General features: G+C 64.7%; 1 protein-coding gene across 1 annotated transcript; it reads right to left on the reverse strand.

Annotated features, from left to right (window-relative positions):
- Positions 1 to 89: 89 nt before the first annotated feature.
- On the reverse strand, positions 90 to 3,867 carry MADCAM1 (mucosal vascular addressin cell adhesion molecule 1). Its single transcript, NM_001024639.1, is given in 5 exon segments — positions 90 to 360; positions 819 to 1,193; positions 2,517 to 2,834; positions 3,175 to 3,447; positions 3,790 to 3,867. Coding segments are annotated over 5 exon segments (1,137 nt in total). The 5' UTR covers positions 3,851 to 3,867; the 3' UTR covers positions 90 to 250.
- Between the last annotated feature and the right edge of the window lie 13,043 nt (positions 3,868 to 16,910).

Raw genomic sequence — 16,910 nt, forward strand, 5'->3', positions numbered from 1 at the left:
CCCCACCCCCCCAGGCGGAGCCCCTGCCCCGTCCCATCCTCGGGTGCAGGGCGCGGCATCCCATCCCGGTAACGCACAGAAGCACTGAGGCCGGAGCGCGTGTTCTTTATTCTCCAGCTCTGCACCCCTGGGAGCGGGCCGGCGGGTTGGGGCCTGGCGGGCTCCCTGCCGCGGGGCCCCAGCCCTGCCCTCTGGGCACCGGGGGTCGGGGAGCGGGCGGTTCCGAGGGCGCAGTCGGGCGGGGCGGTGGTCACCGGGCGGGCCTGCAGCGCTTCCGCAGGCGGTAGGCGAGGAGCGCCAGGAGGAGCAGCCCCAGCACCAAGCTGCCCGTCCACAGGGCTGGGGGCGCTGGCGGGGAGCCTGGGGAAGGAAGCGGGGGCCCTGAGCACCTCTTTGCAGGGAGGGGGGCGGGGAGACCTCAGCAGCCTCTGCTGGGGGCTCCCGCATTTGCTGAGCTCCTGAGGTTTTAGGAAGGACCTTTGAGGGGTGCAAACCCGCGGGGATGGCAAAGGACCTGGGGGCGAAAGGTGCAGAGGGCCTCACGTTTTGGAGACTGGGCGGGGGGAGAAAGAACGTAAATGTAAACTGTCTCCTTCTTATTAACAAACGTGGCTACTAGAACTCTTGAAGCCGCCCGAGGGGCTGTGTCCTACTTGTACTCCGGGGGCCTTTGTAGGCTGTAAAGCTGTCGGGGTGCTGGGAAACCCAGGGCCCCCGAGATGCGCAACCCTCGCAGCGCCCCCTGGACGGGACAGGGGACCAAGGCTGGGCAGGCCCCTTCCTTGAGGCTCCCACCCACCCCACCCCCCGGAACTCACAGACTTCCGCGACCAGGTACAGGCTGGCCATCTGTCCCCCTGGGTCCAGGCGACACTGGAACCAGCCTTCAGGGCCGCACCCTGCCCGGGGCACGCTCAGCCAAGCCCGGGCCCCGGCCTCCCGCCTCTGGTAGGCCTCCAGCCCCCCGGGCGCCTGCGTCCAGCCCACGGCCACCCCGGGGCCGCAGGCCGCCTCACACAGCAGCTCCAGACCCCCTGCTGCAGGTGACTGGTGGATTTTGGGGCGGCAGGGCCTGGCGGAGCTGTTCCCGGCCGGGGGTGCAGGACTCTCGGAGCTGCGGGTGGAGCTCAGCTCTGGGGTGGCCTCGGGGGAGGTCGTGCCGGGGGGCTCCCGGGAGGTCAGGCTGCGCAGGACTGGAAAACAGAGCGCATCCTACCATGAAAGATCTTTCAAACCCGGTGGCCTCTCCGCGTGCCCTCCCGCCGCACCTCTCGGCCCCCCACCCCCTCCCAGCACCCTGGGAGCTCCCTCGCTCCATCTGCACCCCCGTCAGCCCCCGGTGCGTTAACGGGGGCTTCAGGGTGCCCGGGAAGAGGCTGCCGGAGGCTCCATGACGTGGACAAGGCCCGTCCCACGTTAGACACGTTTGCTAAGTTAGTAGCGTCTGACGGGAACTGGCCACCTACTGTGTTCTCGGCCCCACGTGAAGGGTTTTCATCTGTCTATTCAGCAAGTATTTATTGTGCGCCTACTATGTGCTGGGCACCGTGGTTCCACCCGCCCACCCAGAACGAACACCTACTACGTGCCGGGCACTGTTTAAGCCACTGGGGGAACACAGCCGTGAACAAGACATACTCCTTTCGCAGTGAAGCCAGCAGTAGGGGATGCAGACGATGGAAAAAAGGGAGGAGGAGGGGCCCCTGGGGGCTCAGCGGTGGAGCGTCTGCCTCTGGCCCAGGGTGTGACCCCGGGGTTCCGGGATCAAGTCCCGCATTGGGCTCCCTACGGGGAGCCTGCTTCTCCCTCTGCCTGTGTCTCTGCCTCTCCATGTGTTTCTCACGGATAAATAAATAAAATCTTTGAAAAAAAAAAAGCGGGAAATGCAGGATGCCGGATATTGAAAAAAGGTGTTAAAAAACATACAGTAGGAGAAAGTGCTCATGTGCGCGTATGCACGTGTGTGTACACACACACGTGGAAGCGGCAGGAAGGATACTTTGGCCCTTTAGATAGGTCAGGAGAAGCCTCACTGGGAGGGCGACCTGAGGAAGGTGAGTGAGGGAGCAAAGCAGAGAGCTGGGGACGAGCATTCCCGGTGGATGGTGGAGCATGGGTAAAGGTCCTGGGGCAGGACCGCGCCTGGCCCATTGGAGCAGCAGCTGGGAGGCCATGTGTCTAGAGAAGAATGATGGGCGGAGAGGGAGGAGGTGAGGGCAGGTGGTTCAGGGCTCCGTGGACTTAGGAGGAGGGAGGTAGGAGCCTTGGAGGCCTGTGGGCAAAGCAGGAGGGGGTCTGTCCCAGCAGACAGCAGGGACAGACCTGTCCCAGGGTCGTGCTCGGTAAACCTGTGACGAGCATCACCCTGGAGGCGGGAGGACTGTGGTCCATCCACGGAGGGGCCAGGGGCGAGGGGTGGAGCCAGCAGTCCAGGGGGACCCCTGGACACCGCCGATCAAGGCTCGGAGGAGCTGAGGGACACTGGCTGCAGGCTGCCCGGAACCGCAAAGACTCACCTGGAATGGCCCGCTGGTGACTCAGCTGCACGCCGGGCAGCGTCATGGTTGCCCGGCAGTGGAGGGCGGGCGGGGTGGGGGTGTCCAGGGAGGGCAGCAGCCAGCGCCCCGTCACCTGGAACAGCAGGTCCTCGCCCTGCTGCGGCTCCTCCTCTACCTCCCGGCTCAGGGCCTCCCCCAGCTCCCGGTCCCCCAGGAGCAGAGACAAGGAGAGGGCCTCGGGGCTGGCAGGTGTGACGTTGTGGGCCGTGCAGGCCACCTCCCGGTCCTGCTTGGCCACCAGGGCCACTGGGGACACAGTCAGCTGGTCTGGGAATGCTGTGGACAAAGGGTTGGAGGCGGGTGGGCTGAGCCCCCAGGGTCAGCAGTGGGCCCTGAGGAGGGGGCTTGCGGGTGGGGCCCAGGCGAGAGCAGGGGCCTGAGGTCGGGAGAGGACCCAGTGGCCACAGCTTGTGTGTCTAGGAGGTCAAGGGCCCGAGGGGGCCGGAGCAGAAAGTGGGGGGGGGGCTCAGGTGGCTGGAGGGGCTGAGGGCAGCAGGGAATGGATGCGGCTCTGGGGCTGGGGCACAGGGTGGGCAATCTGGGAAGACTCCCAGGAAGAGGCGGTATTGGGACCGAGGTAGGCAGGGCTGCCGGCGGCGAGCGGGGGGGAGCGCACCGAACACCAGCAGCTGCACGGTCCGCTGGAGGGTGAGGTTCCCGCAGGAGCCCACGCACACGTGAGTGCCGGCCGCCGACAGGGACGCGTTGTGCACGGAGAGGACGCTGCTCCCTGCATCCGACCGCACGGCGCCCAGGCTGGTGTCCAGGCCCCGCCACTGCACCGACGGGGCCCTGTGGTCAGCGCACGACAACCGGCAGGTGAGCTGCCGCGAGCCGCCCATGGACACGGCCACCACGGAGTCTGGGGGCTCCACCTCCAGCGGCCCACCTGCCAGCAGACACGTGCTCAGCCCCGCCCTCCCACCAGCCTCGGACCCCCTCGGACCCCTGCTGCAGACCCCGGGCTGCAGACCCCTGCTACCCCGACTTGGGATCCCCGACCTTGGACCCTCAACCTTGATGCCCAGCCTCGGACCCCCACCCTGGACCCCCAGACCCAGACGCCCCCCACTCCCTGACCCTGGACCCCCAGCCAAGGCCCCCCAACTGCAGACCTGCACCTCGGACCCGCCCGAGTGCTTCCCCGCCGTTGCCTGCATCTCCTGAGGCCCCCCGGGCCCCCTCCACCCTGAGGCTCGCCCTGCCCAGCGGAGCCCCCAGCCCCGCTCACCCCGGCCTCGCTGAAGGAGCCCCAGGAAGACAGGCAGCAGGAGGGCGAGGCCCCGCTCCATGCTCGGCGCTCTGTCCTCCGCCCGCCCGACGACGACCCGCCTTAAATAGTGGTGCCCCCCCCACTGCTCCCCGGGGCTTTCCCGAGGGGTTTTCCCGCCCTCACCCCGACCCCCCCCTGGCGACTGAGAGGCAGGGGCTGGGGACCCGAGCTGGCGGGGACCCTGCGCAGAGGTCAGGACAGACGGGGCGGGAAGGAATTCGCAGACGCACAGACAGGAAGACTGGAAGATGGGGGGGTGAGGGGGACGTGGGGGGGCAGGTCCACGCCTCGGGGAAATCAACAGCAGGCCTGGGGCTGGCGCCACCTGCACCTCCCGCCCCCTGACGGCCTCCTCCTGGCGGCCCTGAGCGGCTGGGGGGCAGGTTCTCCTGGGCTGGGCCTCCCCCCCGTGAGGGTCCCTGGGGGTGTCACCCGTGGGTGAGGGTCCCTGGGAGTGGGAACCTCGGGGTGAGGGCCTTGTGGGGATGGTGGGGGTCTTTCTGTTAGAGGTGAGGGTCTCCTGGGTGACGGAGATGAGACGCTTCACCCCCTTGTCTGAGCCTGTCTGTCCTCCGGGGCGCAGGACGGGGAGCGGGAACGGGGAGGGGGCCGTTGCCCTCAGGGGAGGTCTGGGAGGGATCTGGCCACGCGGCCACCCGGAGTGCTGAGGAGCCCCCACCTCCTCCTCCGACCCCCGCCCCTCAGCCCGGCTCTCCGTCCTCCAGGGTTTTAGAGACGGTTCCGAGCTGCTGGGTCGGTCGGGCCCTGGCACGGCCGTGCCCTCACCCTGTTCTGCCCCGGAGCCGCCGCCGCCTCCAGGGAGTCCTCCCCAGCCACCTCCCCCCACCTCCCTTTCTCTCACCGCATTTTCCCAGCGGCTCTTAATGAAGACGGAGCTAGAAGCACATTTCCCGTTTACCGGAGGCGGATCCTGTCTGCTGCGGCCTCCGGGGACCCAGGCCCCACGCGCAGCTCGGACACAGGGGGAAAGGAATGGGGGGTCCTGGTTTGCTTCATGTTGACCTCAGGATGGGGCCTGTGCCTCAGTTTCCCTGGCGTGGGGATGAGGAAGGGGCGGCCGGGCCACGAGGCGTCGAGGCCCCACCAGCTCTGTGCCTGGATCTCCTTAGCGTCCAGATGGCCAGGGGTGGAAACTGAGGCGCCCGAGAGGTGTGACTGGGGCAGAGAGAGAAACTGAGGTCTCGGCGAGGCGAGGGTCCCGGTGCCTGAACTCAGAGTCCGTTTCCCGCGCTCCCATCCCCCCTTGAGCCTGTGCCGGGAAAGGCGGCACAGGAAGGTGGACTCCAAGGTGCGGCCCTCCCCGGGCCGGAGGTGTGGGCCTTTCTCGGGAAGCTGGGCTCTTAACCCGGGCAGGGGGCAGTGGGCCTGGTGAATGGGCCTCTTCCCAGCCCCTGACCCGGCTTCCTGCCTCCCGCCCCCCCGAGGCCCCTCGGAGGGCGGGCCGCAGCCCTGCCTGCCCCATCCATCAGCGCCGTCCATCCGGCGTCTGCAGCCCTCCAGGAGCTCGGTGCTCGGCGCTTGGCGCTGAGTGCTTGGTGCTCAGTGCTAAGTGCTTGGTGCTCGGTGCTTGCAGCAAGCTCCAAACGCTCTACCTGTGCGGACGCAGACCTCCGGGCTCAGAGAGAGTGGTGGTGGGCAGAGGGAAGGACGAGCTGCACCTACGCTGGGGGGGGAGTGGGCGGAGGGAGGGGCAGGGGCCTGGAGGGAGGGTCCCTGGGGTCAGGGGACAGGGGCCCAGGCCCAGCACTAGCGAGGACCGAACCGCATTTCCTGCCTGCGTCTGGGACATTTGGTCTCGTCCTGGGGACATTGAGCCCACCCAGTCCGCCCCCGGGTGGGGACGGAGGTCATGCCTCTACATCCCCAGCCCCCCCACCTGAGCTTCCTGCGGTGCCTGCCCGCCTGCAGGTCCCCTCCCCCTTCCTGGCATTGTCCCCATCCAGGAGGAAGTCCTCGGTGGCCTTGGCGGGAAGCCTCCTTCCCAGGAGGGTCCCAGTCCCCCCAAGACCTGTCATCCTGGCCTCAACCTTCCCACATCAGCCGCGGTGCTCCGAGGGGGCATGGCCCGCCCCGAGGGTGTCCAGGAGAGGCCAGCTGGCCCCAGCCCCCCGGAGATGCCCGTGCCCTCCAGGGACACCCTCTCACCTGGGCTGGGCCAGCTCCACTCGTTGGCACCGCTGGGCAGCTCGGGGCTCACAGCTCGCTCTTTGCGGTGGGTGGGAGCCGGGGTGGCAGGGTCTCTGGTGTGGAGGACCCCGTGCCGACGACATGCCCCCCTCCCGTCCCCCTGGGGCTACTCCCTGCTCCTGTGGGCCCCGGGAAGGGAGAGGGAGGAAGGACACGGAAGCCCACACAGAAGGCTCTAGAAGGCTGGAGAAATTGCCCTGGAGTCGCGTGGCTGAGCTAGACCAAGGGGGCACGTGGGAGGGGTGGCGCCCGGGCACCAGGGGTGGGAGCCAGACCCCGGAGGAAAGAAGTAGCTCTGAACGCCCGTGAAGGCGACTTCTGTGTCTGGAGCTGAGCCGCACGCCGCGGTGGCCGGGAGCTGTCCCTGGCCGTCAGGGCCTGCCGCCGCCCCTCGAGGCCTGTCCCAGGGCCTGAGGTTTCAGTTGTCATGAGAAGCAAGGGGACGCAGGCTTTCTGCCTTCGGATGGACTGGATGGAGGCCCCCGGGGTGGGGTGGGGTCGGGGTGGCCCTCAGAGGCCCTGCCGTAGCCGAGCGTCCCTGGAGACTGGGGCTCGTCCCCTACCGGGGCGGGCGGGGGGGAGGGCTCGCTGGGGTAGCGCCTCCCTCAGGAGCTGGACAGCCAAGGGGGGCTCGGCTGCCCCGAGAGGCAGGAAGGCACATCTTGGTGAGAGCTGATTTTGGGGTGCTTGTCCACCACCCCGCGGCCAGGGCAGGGCTCCCCGAGGTGTAGCCGCTGACCTGCGGCCCTGTTGCTAACTCCGGCCGTGCTGCCCTCCGGCGGGGCTCCTGGCTGATGGGCCCCGGGCTGCGGGGCCGGCGACTGGGCTGCGGGTGGGGTCAAAAGGGTGACAGGGAGCCGGAGAATGGGGCAGTGCCACTGGGGAAGGGTGGCCCGGGAGGGTGGTCCAGCTGTCCCTGGAGGCAGCGGGGGGACAGTGGGACAGGGTGGCCGAGGTGCGACCTCGTCCGAAGGGTTCGCCGCTGACCGCAGAGCCCCGGGCACTTTGGCTCTGCTCCAGGCGGACCAGATAGAGGACAGGGCTGTGAGGCGGGGCCCTTGCCGAGGCCGCCGAGGCCGCTGCTGATCACCTCCGCCCCACACCTGGCGCTGGGACGGCAGGCGGGTCCCCGGCCCTCCCAGACACCCCAGGTACATCCACGCACCTGTGTGCCCACCTGGCGGGCCCCGGCCCCTCGCCTGCCCGCCGTCCGCACGTCTGCCGCCCCGTCCCACGTCCACCCGCGCCCACCCGGCCGGGCCGCCGCCCCAACCGAGCGGCCTCCCTCCGTGGCGCCCCGCGGTGTCTGGGCAGGCGGCCGCCGCCCCGCCTCCGCCAACACAGGCCGGTGCTGACGAATCTCTGGGTTTTCCGGCTTTTCCGATGCACACGTGCGGTGATAAATTCAGCGGGATTTGCCCGTGGGTCACCGGCTCCAGGGCTCAGCCCTTCAGGCGGTTTCCCAGCACGCGTCACCCTAACCCAGGAGAGCGGGCTGGAGGCGGGGCGACCCTGGGTCACCCGCAAACCGTGGCCCTGGGCAGGGCCACCAGCCACTTGTGCCCCTGAGCGCCTGAAACGTAATTTTTAACTGAAACTTCAACTTAAAAGCAGACACCTGACTCATTTGCTGGGAAACTGTCAAGCATGTCTGGGACAATTCAGGTTGGTGAATCTGCTTTTAAGATTTTTATTTATTTTCAACGATTTTATTTATTTACTTAGAGGTCGAGAGAGCACAGCCGGAGAGGGAGAAACAGGCTCCCCGCTGAGCAGTAGCCCGACGTGGGGCTCATCCTGGGACCCCGGGGTCATGCCCTGAGCCGAAGGCAGATGCCCAACCACTGAGCCACCCAGGCGTCCCTGCTGTTTTATTAAATCTTAAATACAGATGAGATATTCCCAGTGGAAATTAAGTGCAAAATACATGTATGTGTAAAATACAAACTAGATTTTGAGGATTTAGTATGAAGAATGTCACACATCCCAATATTTATTGAATATTGATCACATATCTAAACAGCTGTATTTTGGATACACTGTATCTCAAACATGTTTTAGTCTACATTTTTCAAAACTCATTTTATTTATGCCACTTTTTAAAGATTCTTTTTAAATTTTTTTTTCTTTTAAAAATTTTAAGGAATCTCTCCACCCAGCGTGGGGCTGGAACTCACAAACCCCGAGATCAAGAGTCCCAGGCTCCACCACTGACCCAGCCAGGGGTCCCCTATTTCTGCCACTTTTTCTCGACCTGGTTGCTGGAGAACGTAAGCGACCCGTGTGCCCTGTGAGCAGGGGCTGTGGCCTGTCCTGAGCACAGGACGGGAATGTCCTTTGGGAGGGGGAGCACCTCCTTCTCCACCCAACCCCAGTCCGAGCCATGGGAAGTGGGAACCTCTGGCTTCCAGATGCTTAGGACCATGGTTTTCACCCCGGGGATCCTGCCCTTAGGGGACACGCGTGGCCGTGAGAGCTGGGGTACTCCTGGCATGGAGTGGGGAGGCCCCCCCACGGCCCAGGGGGCAGTGGAGCCCCAAGGCCAGCGGAGGCCAGCGGCTGGGCTGCGGGTCCGGGAGGCCGGGCTGCGGAGCGGGGAGCGGGGCTCGGGGCCCATCAGCGCGCAGGCCAGAGCCTGGGGGGAAGCTCTGGCCCAGGAGCTCCCTTCTGCACCTGCCGTCGGAGAGCGGTCACCGGCCCGGGCAGGACAGTCTAGTACCGGGTCGGCGCGTTGCCGGGAGCCCCAGGCCAGAGCGGTTATGGGGAGCTGGGGGTGGGGGCTGCAGGGGTTGCAGGGCGGTGCCTGTGTGTCTGCCGAGCGGTCTGGGTGGGCCAAGCTGGGCTGCGGGTCCCAGGGAGGGGCTGGCGGTCGAGTTGAGCGCCCACTGCTGAGGCTGGGAGTCCCAGGGGGGCTGCGGGTGCTGCGTACGGTTAGGGTCAGGGTCGGGGGCAGGGTCAGGGTTAGGGTTAGGGTCAGGGTTAGCATCATGGTTAGGGTTGGGGTTAGGGTCACGATTAGGATTGGGGTCAGGGTCAGGGTTAGGGTCAGGGTCGGGTTCAGGGTTAGGGTCAGGGTCGGGGTCAGGGTTAGGATTAGGGTCGGGGTTAGCGTCATGGTTAGGGTCGGGGTCAGGGTCAGGGTCGGGGTTAGGGTTAGGGTTGGGGTTAGGGTCACGATTAGGATGGGGTCGGGGTCAGAGTCAAGGTTAGGGTCAGGGTCGGGGTCAGGGTCGGGTTCAGGGTCAGGGTTAGGATTAGGGTCGGGGTCAGGGTTAGGATTAGGGTCGGGGTCAGGGTTAGGATTAGGGTCGGGGTTAGCATCATGGTTAGGGTTGGGGTTAGGGTCACGATTAGGATTGGGGTCACGGTCAGGGCCAGGGTTAGGGTCAGGATTGGGGTCGGGTTCAAGGTTAGGGTCAGGGTCGGGGTCAGGGTTAGGATTAGGGTCGGGGTCAGCGTCATGGTTAGGGTCGGGGTCAGGGTCAGGGTCGGGGTTAGGGTTAGGGTTGGGGTTAGGGTCACGATTAGGATGGGATCAAGGTTAGGGTCAGGGTCGGGGTCAGGGTCGGGTTCAGGGTCAGGGTTAGGGTTTGGGTCGGGGTTAGCGTCCTGGTTAGGGTCGGGGTCAGGGTTAGGGTTGGGGTTAGGGTCACGATTAGGATCGGGGTCGGGGTCAGGGTCACGGTTAGGGTCGGGGCCAGGGTGGGGGGCCGCGCTCGGGCAGGTGCCAGGGCCAGGGGCGGGCGCGGTGACCGAGCTCCCCGCCCCGCAGCGCGCTCCCACCCGCCCCCCACCGGGCCGCCCACGAGTCCCTGCGGTCCCCGCGCCGCCGCACTACAACTCCCGGCATGCCGCGGGCCCGGGTGTTTCCCACAAGGCCGCGTGCCGCCCGGGGTCGGGGTGACCGCGGGGCGCAGGTGGGCAGGCCCCGCCCCAGGGCGCGCAGACCCCGAGGCCGGCGGGTGACAAACGCTGCGGGAAGGTGGAGGAGGGACGGGAGCGCCGAGAGGTCGGTGAGGCGCGGGGAGGTGTGCGCAGGCGCGCAAGCATGTGGGCGGGGCAGGGAGTGCAAAGGCCCTGTGGCCGCAGCTGCCCGGAGTGTTCTAGAAAGCCGAGGCCAGAGGGGCTGCCCGAGGGGTGGGTGAGCCAGAGCGGAGAGGAGGGGCCCGACTGGGCGGGACTTCGTGGGCCCCAGGGAAGCCAGTCCAGAGCCCTGTGCAGCCCTCGGCGGGGCCTCGGCGTTTGCATCTGCAAAATGGACTCGAGGGCTTGCGGCCGGTGCCCAGCAGAGCTGCCACTGCCCCGGGGGAGGCAGGAGGGGGCCTGGCGGGTGCACTGCGTCCCCGTCTGTGGGAGGACACGTCGTCTTTGTGAGAGTCTCTTGGGAACAAAGCAGCCACCGAGGCGCGTGCGTGGGCGGGAGGGGTGGCCGCAGGGGCGTGGGGGGCGACAGGTGTGGCAGATGGGAGGTCAGAGCGGCCGCTGAGGCTGGGGGGGCGCCCTGGACACCTGGCCTGCCCCCCGAGGCCAGGTCACTCCTGGACCTGGCCTTCAGGGGCGCCTGGGGGGCTCGGTCGGTGACAGCCCGGCTCCAGGCAGGTGGTGACGGGGGGGTCGAGCCCCACACGGGCCCCTGCTCCTCCCTCTGCTCCCTGTCCCCCCATGCCCTCTCTCTGTTATAAATAAAATCTGACACACACACTCCCCCCAGCCTTCTGGGGGCGCTTCCTCATGCTCGGCCCCAGGTGGTTGAGGAAGCAGCCGCGGGACAGGGACGTGCAGCCACAGCGGCCTTTGTGTCCCCGCGTCCGTCCCCTCGACCCACACGCCAGCCGGGTTTGTCGTGCACTTGCCCTGCGTGTGCTGCCGGGAACGGCGAGGGGTGTGGGGCAGGCGGACAGTGGCCAGCGGTCGCTTCTCCGGGTTAGGCCCCAGATCTGCTCTGCGGGGGACTCCCGTCGGGCCTGGTGGGCGTTCTTGACTCCTTTTCTTAGAAGTGGCCTCAGCCCTCCTCTGCGCAGAGCCTCAGGGCGTGCACCCCCTCAGGGTGAAAGGCCAAGCCCGGGCCCTGCCCTCATCCCCCCTCCTCCTCTAGGGCTTCCTTTTTGTTCAGTGCTAGGCCCAGGGCTTCCCCAGGACATTTGCACAGGCTGTGCCCGCTGCCTGGAGGGTTGGGAACAGCATTGTTTGCAGCAGCCTCGAGCACAGCCCTGCTTTTGAGGTCAGGATGGTTGTCCCGGGGCAGAGGGCATGAGATGGGCCAGAAGCATCCTCTCCTGGACCTCAGTGCCCAGCGCGCTGGTCGCAGCCCTCGGCATCCCTGGCCTCACACGGTGTCGGCAGCTCCCTTCCCACCCAGACACGGCCACCGAAAATGCCCCCCGCTATTGCCCAGTGTCCCCGGGGGGCCAGGTTGTCCCAGGCTGGGGACCACAGGACCGTGGGGTTGGCTCTACGGCTCCGCAAGTCTGTGCTGCTCCAGAGCCGGGCGTGCAGCGAGCGCAGCCTTAGCACGGGGGGAAGGAACGCGGACTGTCCACCGCAGGCTAGGTACTGATGGCGCTGTTTCTGTGCTCAAATGATCATGTTTTGGTTTTGTTGCGTTAAATAAAATGTATTAAAATTGATTTATCTTGTTTCTGTTTTTTTTTTTTTTAAAGATTTTATTTATTTATTCAGAGACACAGGCAGAGGGAGAAGCAGGCTCCACAGAGGGAGCCTGACGCAGGATTCGATCCCGGGTCTCCAGCATCACGCCCTGGGCTGAAGGCGGCGCTAAACCGCTGAGCCACCGGGGCTGCCCTCATTTCTGGGTTTTTCGGACAAGGCTGCTAGAAAACTCAAAACTGCACGTGTGGTTTGCTTTGTGCTCGTCACGGGCTCTTGGTCACCCCTGCGCAGAGGCTGGTACGCAGGAGGTGCCCAGCAAGTGCACCCGCCCTCCTGGCCGGTGGCAGGCAGGTGGGAGGTTTGGACGTGTTCGTACGTGGCACAGCGGGAGCCGGGGGAAGTTTTGTCAGCAGGACGTGGCCGTGGGGTGACTTCTGATTTCACAAGGTCATTTGGTTTCTGGGCAGAAAGTGGGTTTCAGAGGAAGAGGGGAGACGAGTGAATTCGGGGGGGGGGGTGATTAGGGAGTAAGAGCGGGGTCCTTGGGGGGGACGCCGCCTGCTGCTGCTGCCAGAGCTAGCGCCCACTCCGACCTGCAGGCTGCTGAGACCTTCTCTGTTGCTGCCTTTGCAAACCTGAGCCGCCAGAGGAGGGGGCCACGTGGCCCGGGTCCTACACCCACAGGGAGGGAGGCCCTGCGACAACCCCCGGGCCTCGGGACAGCCCTCAGCCCGAGCCCAGGACGCGGCCCCTGTGTGAGGTTTTAAAGCCACTGAGTCGGGGGATTTGTTAGGAGGCCTGAGGCCTGGCACCCCGGACCTGGCGGCCAGCTGCCCACCGGAGGGTCCGCCTGCCACAGGGCCCAGCACCCACCTCTCCCCGCCCGGGCCACCCCTCCCGCCGCATCCTCAGGCCCAGACGGAGGCTCCGTGTCAGATGTGCCCCAAACCCTGTTGGTTTTAGCTTTATTTTTTATTTATTTATTTATTTTTTTAAATTTTTATTTATTTATGATAGTCACAGAGAGAGAGAGGCGCAGAGACACAGGCAGAGGGAGAAGCAGGCTCCATGCACCGGGAGCCCGATGTGGGATTCGATCCCGGGTCTCCAGGATCGTGCCCTGGGCCAAAGGCAGGCGCCAAACCGCTGCGCCACCCAGGGATCCCTAGCTTTATTTTTTAAAATAAATATTTTATTTATTCGAGAGAAAGAGGCAGAGACCCAGGCAGAGGGAGAAGCAGGCTCCCTGCAGGGAGCCCGACGTGGGACTGGATCCCAGGACCCCGGGGTCACGCCCTGGGCTGCATGCAGGCGCCAAACCACTGAGGCCCCAGGGATCCCTGGTTTTAGCTTTAAAATAGGTCTAGGGCCCACCTGCTTGTTCCCTCCTCTACCACCACCACCGGGTGGAGCCCACGGATCTCCCGCCCGGCTCGCCTTATCTCCCCCCACGCCCGCCCCCAGGCCCACCGCAGTCCCCCCACTGGGCTCTCGGCACTCCCCCCGCCCTGTTCTTCCCGCGGCCGCCAGAGGGCGCCGGCGAGCACCGAGTCGGGCCGTCCCGCGCCGCCCTCCGCCCTGCGGGGCTCCCCGCCTCCCCCCGTCACCGCCCCAGCCCCCCCCTCCCCTCTCTTCTCCTCCCCCTCACTCATTCCTCTCCAGCCCACGGGGGCGTCCTCGTTGCCCCTCGGAGGATGCTGGGTACACTTGAGGCTCAGGACCTTTGCACATGCTGTGCCTTCTCCCCCGACCTCCCCCCCCACCTCCTCCAGGTCTCCGCCTCCACGCCACCTTCTCGGTGCCCTCTCTGCCCTCTACTTTTCTCCACGGGGCTCCTTGGCCTTCTAAGGTGACGTAAAAGGTGCTAAGGTGCTTGCCTCTCTCAGGAGCCTCGAGCGCCATCCCAGGCCAGGCTGCGTGTCCGGTTCACTGATCTCAGGTCAGATCGGATTAAGCGCGAGGCTCATCTCCGTGGACTGAGAATCACCTTTTCTCTTTTTTAAGATTTTATTTATTTATTCCTGAGAGACAGAGAGAGAGGCAGAGACCCAGGCAGAGGGAGAAGCAGGCTCCCTGCGGGGAGCCCGACGCGGGACTCGATCCCAGCACCCTGGGGTCATGACCTGAGCCCAAGACAGATGCTCAACCACCAAGCCCCCCAGGCGGCCAGGAATTAGCTTCTCATTTATGGGCCATTACTTGGCAGTGAGGAGCTCCAGCAGAGAGGAGCAGGTGTGATCAGGTGGACCGGCGGGTGCAGGGTCTGTGGCTCGGTTCCATCTGGTGATGTTGCTGGACCTTAAGTTCCCCCAAAACCTCCCTTTCAGGCCCAGCCAGTCGTTGCAGTCTGTTCCCCACCCCGCATTAGCTCTTGGCACCTTCTGGTGTCACAGTGGGGAAAGTGAGGCAGCCAGGGCAGAGTCCCAGCCGGGACCTTGGTCCTTTCTGTGCCTGGTCCTGGGTCCTTGACGTTGGTCTCCATGGTGGTGACCCTGGGTTCCCACACTTCTGGCCAGTTTCGGTCGAGGGGACATACTGACTGGCCAGGGCAGAAGGGGGTTGGGGTATGTGTCTCTCACCTCCATCGTCAATGCCCAGCCTGTCCTCAGTGCTGGGGTTTGTGCTGCTTCCAGAAAGAAGCAAATGGCTTGTCCAATCTGGGGGGCCCACGGGTGACTGAGAACGGAGCTGGTGGCGGGCTGACTTGTTGGCCAGGGCGCTGTAGGCGGAGGGGGCTTGGATTAGCTCAGGTGGGAACCGGCCTGAGTGGCTTCAAGGGTTAGGGGTGCTGGTGTGGCCAGAGTACAGGGAGCAAGGACTGAGGGATGGAAGGTGAGGGCAGGGGGTGGAGGGGACAGGACTGGGCCTTGTGTGCCCCTGAAGGCTCGGGCTGGACCCTTAGGGCCACAGGCGTCCACCCTGGCTCTCAGCACTCCCAGAAAGCTGAGCTCGGGTGAGAATCGGGGACAAGCCCTTGACCCTCAGATCTGAACAAAAGTCTGAGTCAGAACGTCCTGGATTCAACTCCTGGCTCTGCTGATAAACTACTCAGGGACCTGCACGTGTTACCTCCCCTCTCTGCACTCAGTTTCCCCACCTGTGACCGCAGATGAGGTTTAGCAACAGCATTGACCTCAATGGGATGCTGAGATGATTAACCAGCGCGATGCGCACGACGTGCCTGGGCCTGGGGGGTTCCCTGTCGGCAGCCTCACGTCGCCCATATTATCCCTCTAATGTGCGTGGGTCTGTAGTGATGCCTCCTTCCCATTCTTGACATTGGTCATTTATGTGCTTTCTCATTGTTTTCTGATCATTCCAGCTTGAGCTTTATCAAATTTGTTGATCTTTTTAAAGTACCAGCTTTGGGGGGGGGGGGGCTTTGTTGATTCTACGGTTTCCTCCCTCATGCATTTCTTCTTCTTCTTTTTTTTTTTTTAAGATTTTATTTATTTATTCATGAGAGACAGAGAGAGAGGCAGAGACACAGGCAGAGGGAGAAGCAGGCTCCATGCCGGGACCCCAACGTGGGACTCGATCCTGGGATCAGGATCATGCCCTGAGCCGAAGGCAGACGCTCAACCCCTGAGCCACCCAGGTGCCCCTTTTTCTAGCTTCTTAAGGTGGAACCTGAGGTCACTGACTTTAGGATCTTTTTTTCTTCTTTTCTAATATAAACATTTCAGAGTCCTGTTATAACCTTATAACATTTTGTTTAAAAAGTCAAAACATTATACATTGTATTAAGATTACATTGAGGAGCTAAGTGCAGGTCATGCAAATTTTAACTCAATAAAGTTGTTAAAAAACTCCAGTAAAAGTGGCCTGCCGACACAGCCACACACATGAAGGGAGAAGAATTTGCTTTCTGCCCTGCCAAGTGTCCCTGAGCCCCTTCCTAGAGCCTGGCACGGCGGTTGCCTTTAGTGCCCGCAGGGAAATAAACTCTACTTTGGGAGGAAATCTCTGTTGGCTTCTGGGAGGCGGTGGGTTGTCCCGGAGGACTGCCATCTTCGCTTGTGCCCAGGGCCTTTGCACAGCTGTTGCCTGTTCACCAAGTGCTCTTCCTTCACCTTCTCAATCCTGTGACCTGTCCTCCTGCCCCGCACTGCCTTCACGGGCTCCCAGCCGGGCTCTGTGTTTCTAGCACGTTTAACACCTTCTCATATAGTCTGTGCGCATCGGTTAATTCATTGTTTATTTCCTTTGTCCCCTCCTGAAAATGTCCCCCCGTCTGTGTATTCCTGTTGTGTGTCTCTGCCAACCTGCACAGAACCTCGTACACAGTAGGTGCTCAATCAGTGCCTGTTGGATGAAGGAGGGAGGCCGGAAGCAAAGAAAGCGGGCAGGTGGGCACGCTCACCGAGCGGCCTTGCACTGCAGCTCAGTTTTCCCGGCTGTAGAAATGGGCCACGCTGCCCGTGACCTCAGCCGTCCCTCCTGCCACAGGGCTGCAGGTGTCATGTTGTGACTTCAGCTCCCTGGAGCCTCCTGCGGCCCCGGCTGCCCAGGTTGGCAGCTCCCAGGGGACCCGCTCTGCTGACACCGGATTCTTTCCTGGGCCGACACTTGATCCTGGCCCCGCTTCCAGGCCGGCGGCCGCCGACCAGCCCGCGAGGGCCAGGGCCCCAAGGCTCGGTGCCGAGGGACAAGGGACGGTCTGTGTGTCCCCGGGGGGCGTGGGGAGGCCAAGCCTCTGCCAACAGCAGCACCGGCTGCGAGGACCCGCGGCCAGAGCCGCTGCCGCCGCCCGCCAGGGACAGCAGCAGGCCCGGTGCCCCTGGCCCCGCTCCTCACCATGGGGACCCTGGGCACCAACCCGGCCCCACAGCTGAGCGCGGCCCCCCAGAGTCCGGAGACCGGCCCGAGGCAGCCCTGCGGGGCGGCCCCCTTGGAGAGCGGTAGGCGCCAGCGGGGAGCAGAGGGGCTGCGCGGTGGGCTCTGGTCCCGTCCCCCCCCAGGGCCCCTGCAATGTTCTGGGAGCCCCGTGGCGGGGGGGCGGCTCTGGCAATCCCTGCCTGCCCCAGGCCTCACTTTTCCTCCCGGAAATGATGCCGCATTTCGGGGGGCTCCTGTGTGTGGCTGCAGCCAACCCAGAGCAAGCCCTTTGGGGCCCCTCGCGCTGCAGGGGGTACGGCCCCGGGAGAGAGGCGGGCAGAGCGGGGCCAGCGGGGCCTGGGCGCTCTGGATGTTCCAGGCTGGGAGTCCTCCGTGGGCCTGGCCCGGCCACCCTGTGTGTGCGGCAGGACGTGGACCCCACC

Source organism: Canis lupus, chromosome 20, assembly GCF_011100685.1.
Source record: "Canis lupus familiaris isolate Mischka breed German Shepherd chromosome 20, alternate assembly UU_Cfam_GSD_1.0, whole genome shotgun sequence".
NCBI lineage: Eukaryota > Metazoa > Chordata > Mammalia > Carnivora > Canidae > Canis > Canis lupus.